At 46.7% G+C, this 8,665-nt stretch overlaps 1 protein-coding gene across 1 annotated transcript in view; it reads right to left on the bottom strand.

Annotated features, from left to right (window-relative positions):
* Tbc1d22a (TBC1 domain family member 22A) overlaps positions 1-8,665 on the bottom strand; it is a 285,808-nt gene that overhangs the window by 182,785 nt on the left and 94,358 nt on the right. Inside the window, exons 6-7 of the mRNA XM_005354385.1 lie at positions 5,680-5,808; positions 3,775-3,837 (exon numbers count right to left, since the gene is read on the bottom strand). Coding sequence (XP_005354442.1) covers positions 3,775-3,837; positions 5,680-5,808 — 192 coding nt within the window. The remainder of the gene's footprint in view (positions 1-3,774; positions 3,838-5,679; positions 5,809-8,665) is intronic.

Raw genomic sequence — 8,665 nt, forward strand, 5'->3', positions numbered from 1 at the left:
AGGGGGGAGGAAGACCTGTAAGAAGAATCAGGGCGCAGTGAGAAGGAAGGGGCAGCTTCTCCCCGGCAGAGCCTGCAGACCAAGGACAGAGTAACAGCAAGGAGGTTCCCACTCAGCATCTCCGCACAGCTCGTGGTGATGTGGACAGTAAACATCAGATGAGGGCAGGGATACTGCAGCACAGTCACGACAAGGAGGGAACAGGGGGCTGCTGCCAGTCACCTGGCAAGCACAGGTGCACCAGCAGATCAGGAGTGCTGTCAACAGGGGCTACAGAGCAGAGAACAGCACCTGCCCACAGCCCCCACCCCCACCCCAAGCACACGAGGCATATGGGGACCAGAATCTGGACCTAGGCATACTGCCACCTCCACTCATAAAACATTTGATGTCTGACAGAAGAGGCTGATGCTCCACTGGGACCTGAGTTCGAAAAACATCCCTTCTTTCCCAGTCACAGGAAGCTCCTAGGTCCACTCAGAGTTGCAGGTCAAAGCTTGGGTTTCACAGCCTATGTGGTTCACTATGCTGGGTCTGTTCAGGTGTAACAAGGTATCGTGTCTCAGCAGCAACCTTGGAGCAGTCTCTCACTTCTTCTTACTCTGGCTGCTCTAAGAAGCAAAGGACAGACAACAGGATGGCTGTGGAGGAAAGGCCCCTGCGCAAATATTGAAGCTGCCAACATCTGCACTTGAATACAGGTCTTCAACAAACACACAGGACTAGCCCCAATAGCTAAGTGCCACAAGTCGTCTTAGATGGACTTCATTCAATAAAATGGGCAGGAACTAAAAGTGAAAGGTGGCTAGCTTTTCTTTCAAATATCAATACTGGAGTGTTTTTTTGGGGCGGGGGGGGAAGCCTGATTTCAGAAAACACCCCTGAGCCTCACCAAGCTGCCATGTGAAATTCTGTTCTCAGGATGCTGCTTCATTTTCCCATCTATGTCCAGTGAAGTAACTCCATGTCACCAAACTAAGTCACCGTGGTACAAGCAGTACCACACTGCCAACTCATATGACTTCAAAGGGATGTGCCTGCTCTTCCTATCTGTGTCATATTAATTCCCTGCTAGTGGGATGCAAATGTGAGCAAGAGCACCAAGCAGCGGCTTGAACTCTGAGGTTAAAGTCAAGTGCACAGTAGCAACCAGTCGTCTAACAAACAACTAGCTCTGAGGACGCTAATCAACTTCTATCTCATGAAGCTACCATGCCAATAGATTTACTGTCACCATGGATATAGCCCAACTTCCGAGGTGCCAGAAATCTAATTGGCTCTGGAAAACTAGCCAACACAAGACCCACCTTTCAGTGTTTCTCCTCAAGCCCCTGCTCCTCATGTCGTATTTCCCAGTGCAGTCACACTCAAATTATCCACAGTCACCCTTGGCAGCCTGGATAGTCTGCCCTCCTCCCCCCAGAGGTCTGCCTGTCCTACAGGCTGCTCAGTCCCTGCTCAGCACTGCCAATTGCTAAATACACACCTCCATAGCTCTGGAGGAGTCTCAGGGGCTGAGTAAAACTCACAGTCAGGGAAAAGCTGCAAAGCAAGAGGACCAACGCCTGACCACAGTCAGTCACCAATGGCGGTGACTCTGAACCACAAGTGAGACCAGAGGTCACAGGCCAGCTCTGTAAGCAATGTGCCAAGTTGTAGGGTAAAAACAGAATCACACAAAGACAAACCAAAATCTATTTTCCATTTTTAAAGAAAACCTTAAGTAAAGGAGAGGTGCATTAGCCTTGTTTCCAGACTCTGTGAGCACAGCACTGAGAAGGGCAATCAGAGAGAAGGGCCTTGGAGCAGCACTCCTGTGGAAACTCATTTCCCCTTCTGTGCCCCACAATCTACGAGCACTTTTATTTCAGCAATGTTAGAATTTTTGAGCAGCTTTACTGAGCAGGCAAGAGATGTCCATGGTTCAAAATGCATTTACTGGGGAAAATAAAGATGAAAAACAAAGTATTTCAGAGAGTAAGTCTACGTTAAAGCGATACCACTTACTTTAGTAACAAAAATATAAAGGTTAGGAATAAATCTAATAAAGCATGTACAAGACCTTTCATAAAGGATCCCCTTGGTCTACTGGCCCAGGCCTACAATCCCAGATACTTGGTGGGCTAAGGCCAAGAGGATCTGAAATTTGGGGAATGTGCAAGAGTGAGTTCAAAGCTACCGTGGGCAACTTAGACAGACCTAGTCTCAAAATAACAAATAAAAATAGGACTAGATTCCGTTCAGAAACCAAATAGACTTTAAAAAGAAAACTGTTAAGGTGATTCTGAAAATAACATGAATGAGTGAAGGCTAAAATAACCCAGTCAACTCAGAAGAGTGAGGGGGAGGCACTAGGGTTCTCATGGACACCTGCGAATGTGGCACAGACAGAACACTGCAGTGACAAGGCCAAGTTCCTGCACGCTCCCCACTGACTGCCTGCTGATGCTGCTATCAGCTACAAATTAAATGAATGGCGGGGAAAGAAAAACTTTCAGATGAGAAGATGAGAGAAGACTTATAAGACAGATGTTGAGGGAAAAGAGTTCTTAAAGTAAGCATTCCATAATAACCTAAGGGGGCATCATATTCAGCTCAGCAAGGCTAAGCATAGCCCATCAAATAACTGTCAAAAATTAGAATCCCGGGCTGGAGAGATGGCTCAGAGGTTAAGAGCATTGTCTGCTCTTCCAAAGGTCCTGAGTTCAATTCCCAGCAACCACATGGTGGCTCACAACCATCTGTAATGGGATCTGGTGCCCTCTTCTGGCCTTCAGGCATACACACAGGCAGAATATTGTATACATAATAAATAAATAAATAAAATATTTAAAAAAATTAGAATCCCAAATGTATAAAGATTACAAACTTATTTTTTTAAATGGGTAAAAAAAAAAAAAGAAAAGGGGTGGTATAGACAGTCACAAGCATTTCCCAGAACAGGGCACAGAAGACACCCATCTCTATATGCATATATGCTCTTTAGCTAGGGAACGTGAAGCCAGGAGCATGATAAGAATATCCACCAGACACATAGAGCTCGGGAGCCTGGACATGCTCCAAGAACTGCCCAGGAGTGGAAATCCAGACTTCCAGCACTGCAGGTGAGCATCATCTGCAGACCCCTCCAGAAAGCATACTGATGTTATCACGAAAGCCTCAGAGAAATTCTCACAGGGGTACACACGCATAAACGCACATGAGGATTCTACCAACACTGTCTCAACAGCATAACATTGGGAGGCGTCCAGACATTTGTCCTGACTGCTACACAATAGAAGAAAATACGAGTTGCAGAGACTGAATTGTACAAAGAATGGCACATACAGCTCCAGACTCAACAAAAACACCACACTGCTTCCTTAGTGCTAAAGCCACAAAGTATGGCAAATATAAGTCAAAGACGGATAGTCTACACCTTTTTATGGGGGGAGGGGGGCAGAGATGAAGCTTGGGTAGCAGAACCGTGAGCATGGAGAAATAGCTTCTATGCTACCAGCTTCAAGCTCACAGAGGTAGTTGGTCAGCACTGGAGGGATTCTGGCTCCTAAATTCAAGGACATAAGTTTCTGTTATAAATACTCATACACATATTACATATATTCTTTTGTATGAATCATTATACAAGAATAACATTCTGAAAATAATCAGTGGTTCACATGTCGACTAATTATGGACTTCGGGGGCTTCTGGATCAGGCCCCTCAAGTGCAGTGAGCAGCAGTCACACAGAGAGACAGACACCAGCAGACTCCCCAGCCAGTGCTCCTCTTACCTCCGTCACTTTGGGCTGAAGAATCAGCGCTTCGGGGCTCATCCGAGGGATGTCGATGTGGATCTGCAGATGCAGAGAGACACATGCTTAAATTATAGGATGAGAGAAGTCCTGGATGACACATGCTACTTGCCCTTAACGTGCTCTGAGGACTGTCACGAGGCTCCTCAATAGGAGGTACCCAACTGAGCAAGGCTCAACTGTCCTCAGGTGACAGGCACGCTGCATGGTTAGGAATAGAGTGGACCCTCAGCTCCACAGTAACATAAGCCAAAGCAATCAGTGAACACTGATTTTCAGCCCAACACTGAGCATGATTCAAGGACACAGACAGAGCCTAGGGTTTCAGCTGTGCAAGACTATCTGGAACACAGGCCATAATTTCCTCTATTGTACAATGTCCACGAGGAATCTAGAACACCTTAAAGGAAGCATTTGAATGTCTCTGCTAGTGTCAGCAGATTCCTGCCTAAGCACCACCTGACATGAGAGTCTTGCCACTGTTTGCTGGAACTTCAGTAGAGACCTCACGTGGGTGGGGTCCAAGAGGTGACCCAACAGGAGCATTCTGAACACAGCCGGCATCACAGACCGGCTCCACATCCCAGGCGGGCACCCCATACCAGCAGCACTAGCATCACTCTGGGGTTCCAGAGCAACAGCCTGCACAGAGAGAGAAGAGGCGAGCCATTTAACCCAAAGGGGACTCGCAGTCTCTCTCTATCCTTGTCCATGTGCAGAGAAGCAGCTAACATCTAGTAACTGGGGTCACCACTTCACTCTAATACTAGCTGGCCTGTGGCCAACAGTAAGCCATTAGGTTCAACCTCCTCACCTACAAAAGGCCTGCTCTCTGTGTCCTTCAAAGGGTTCCTGGTGATAGTCAGAATCTGGGTCCTCAGCACAGGGGAACAAGGTGAGATAAACTTGCAATTCAAATACACAGAGAGCATATAGAAGGAAAGTCCATAAGCACCCTGCTGAGGGACACCCACATAGAACAGCAAGGTCAAGCAAGGTCAGAGAACTCAGGAGGGCCACATGCAGGAGCCCAGGCATGGGTGAGAGACAAGAATGCCAAGGTCCACTGGTTGGACAGCCACCCTCAGTACATGGCTCCCTTCAGTGACAGTCCTGTGGAGAGATACACACTGTACACTAGACTCATGGAAGATGGACCTGCCTCTATGCCCTCTACCAGCAAGAATAAACTTATACAAGAGCCACGGGCAATGTATTTCTTATGCGGATAGGACAGCACATCCATCATGCCCCATATCCTACCCCTAGCCTGCCTCATCAATCGCAAGCCTGGGAAATAGGAGAAAGGCTACAAGTGTTAGCAAGACTAACCTATAGAGAGAAAGCCAAACCATGCAAATGCTATCTCTAACTAGATGCCTGTGATCTGGACATAAACCTTCAGGGGCCAGTAAATATATAATAATCAAATGCAGGAAGGCAATAGTTTGAGGAGCTATAGTCCTACAGAAACAGGCTACAGAGTGCCAACCACAAGCCTAGGCACTACCCTCCAGAAAGAGGCTGTAGAATGCCAGTCACAGGTCAAGGTGCCACCTCTCAAAAGCAGGCTAGAGAGTACCAGGAACAGGCCAAGGCGCCACATGCCCACCATCACCCAAGGCAGATGAAGGTCGTCACTAACAGAGCTCAGCATCTATTTTGTAACCTGACTTGAGTCTCATGCTTTACCTCCGAGAAGGAACTCAAATAAGCCAGATGTTGCTGCTGGTAGCAAATTGCCATTAATTGCTTTCAAATGTTTATTGTTAGAAAACATAAATCTGCAAGCCTATCAGGTTCCTGATAGATGAAACATCCCCTGCAAACCAGCTCCAAACCCCAGAATTGAGTGATACGTGGGAAAGAGAAAGCCCCACATACCTGGCGATATGTGTCCTGGTGAACTTCATCATTCCTTGAGTTGTAATAATGCTCAATGAAAGCAAAGTATTCCTTTTGCTTTCTCTGCAGTGTGGCTGGTCTCCGGTCAACGTTGGCAGGAAGATAACCCTGGAGAAGCAAAAGAAACACAGGCATCCATGGTTACTGTGCATCAGGAGCGTGAAGAACAAGTGATCACTTCCAGAATGACCCAGGCATATGGAAACCCATCTAACAGAAGGGAGGACATTACGAAAAAGCTGCTCACACAGAACAAAGCAATAGGACAGCACACAGCACCAGCACCCCCACCAGTGTTGTCAACCAGGTCCAAATCGCTCGCATCCACCAAAAGTCATCTGATGGCACCTGGACTGTACGCTTGCCTAACACATGGTATGGAGATGCTAAAAGCCCTCTCCACAGGGCTCATGTCCACAAGGAACTGGGAGCCTGTCTGGTCTTATACTCATACCATGCACACATACACACACATTGCATTTATGTGCTCAGAGCTGCTGTGTGGGTAATTGTGCATCTAATCTTTGAAGCCCCTGGGGCTTCTGACACTATGCAATACACAAAATGGACACATGTCCAGAAAGAAGTAGGTTGCTCCAGCAGCCATAAAAAGCTTGACATTTTATGTGGCTTCTTATTTGTTTTCTTGTTCTACATTTTAAATTAATCTTATGATATGATACATAAGGTATAATTTTGAAACTTTGTCAATTTTAAGCATAGACCTGTGACCTCAAGTAGAGCTTCAGGAAGTTGACTACTGTTCTCTGAAAGACAGAAGGAACTTTCCATTGCCCAAAATGATGGAGTCCTCTGCAACCCATTCTCACCATCCCACCTGGACCCTGGAAATGCGAGTTTCTTACTAGGGATGACTGGGCTTGTTTGAGACTCTCCAAAAACAGACTCACTTAGAACCTAGGATTTTGTGCACACTGTCTTCTGAGATCAGCCACCTTTAGGTATGAGGCTGCATGGCACATGTTAGGCCACACATGGGTAAGCTATTTATGAATGAACAAAGCTCAATTGGTATGCCTGCAGACTTTGGAAGCACGCATCTTAGATTTCTCAGGGCTGAATAGCAAAGAGAGATGCTGCATCAGAATGTAGACAGAAGTTTCTTTTCCAAACAGGTAACACCATGTCAATTCCAGCCAGCACTGACTGAGGCACACTAGATAGGTACATCATTCCTCTGGCCACAGAGACCTTGAGGCTCAGAGGTCAAGAAGAGACCCAAAGCCCAGAGCTTTTCTTTATTGCTTCTGTGAATCAAGGTGAATATATGCAGTCTGAGCAGTGGCAGCAGCCACCCCACGACCACAGTGGTGAGGTACAAGCTGTTCTCCAGCCTTGCCAGCATGTGCTTGTTCAACCAAAGCTCCCACATTGGTATTCGACCTCTCTGCAGCCAGCTATCCAAACCACAACACGGTCAGAATCTGTATTTCCCAGGGAGCTGTTGGTGGCACAGCAAGGGGCAATACTGAGGGACAAGCACAGATTCAGTCCACTTTCCAGTCAGGTCATGGCCTCCTCCCAGGTCTGCAGCTGAGGCCTGTGGAAAACATCCTTGTTCTCGCTGTGGAGTGGTGCTGCTGTGCCCTGGTGAGGCTGTCCTGTGATGAAGAACAGTCTCTCACTTGGAGAAAGCCCTAGTTACTGACGTACAGTTTGTAGTGACATTTCATTTGCATTTTAATAAATAAAGCCTGAAGATTAGAGAGTAAAACAACCACATTGATAAACCTTACAGACCAGGCAGTGGTGGCACACACTTTTAATCCTGGTAGCCACACTAGGTTGCCATAGAAACTCGGCAGTAGTGATTCATGCCTTTAATCCCAGCACTAGAGAGGACTATAAAATGGTAGGGGACAGATTGGAGACTCGGTCTTACTCTGAGGATTCCTGGAGGCAGGATCGCCATTTCAGACTGAGGTAGAGGGAAGAGCCAGTGGTTGGCTGATTTGCTTTTCTGTTGAACCCCAATATCTGTCTCTGGGTATTTATTCATTGTTGGTGCTACAACAATGGATCCTTTTAGGGAGACACCCACTGCCCAACATTTAGGTTTATATGCTGCACTTTAAACTCACAGCCAGGCATAGCTGTGCACGCCTTTAACTTCAGCATTTGGAAGGCAGAGGCAGGCGGAGTTCTGTGAGTTTGAGGCCAGCCTGATCTTCAGAGAAAATTCCAGAACAGCTAGAGCTACATAGTGAGAGCATACATTGTCTCTAAAAACACAAAACATACATACATACATACATACATACATACATACATACATACATACATAAAATCACAACCACATTCTCACTGTGATTAATTGCCACTCAACAACAGAAGCCACCAACTGAACTCAAACCTGCTTTTGTAACTGATATCTTGTTGGGACACACTGTGCCTGCATGTTGAATAATATGTGGCTGCTCCGTCACAGTGCCCACAGAACTCCATAGCTATATGTGATCCATGCACTGACATACTGACTATGGAGCCTTACAAGAATGCCTGCCAGCCCCTGCTGAGACACCATCCTAAAGGCAGAACAGCCACACCATGTGTCTACACACATCTACATAGCCCATCCCATTTCTAACATAGACACTATTTCCAATCATCAAGTGGAAACACACAACATCTGGTTATTTCCTGACATGAACTCCTCCTATGTGAGAGCTGTGAGCACCCCCAATTCCAATGCTTATTCCCAAGGAGCCCACAGGAGGTGACCAATGACACACCCAAGCAGCCCTATTACACACATTGAACACAACTCACAGGTAAACAAACTGGAAAATGCTCACTTGATAGCTTTCGAGGGAAAGGCTCGCAGCACTCTGCCGACTAGAAAGCACAAGCAGCAGCCTTCCCTTCTCTTCCCTGCAGAAAGGAGACTACTACGACTCCAATGCAGTCTGCCTCACATACCAGCTGTTTCACCAACAGGACCAGA

The sequence above is a fragment of the Microtus ochrogaster genome, chromosome 15, assembly GCF_000317375.1.
Source record: "Microtus ochrogaster isolate Prairie Vole_2 chromosome 15, MicOch1.0, whole genome shotgun sequence".
Classification (NCBI taxonomy): Eukaryota; Metazoa; Chordata; class Mammalia; order Rodentia; family Cricetidae; genus Microtus; species Microtus ochrogaster.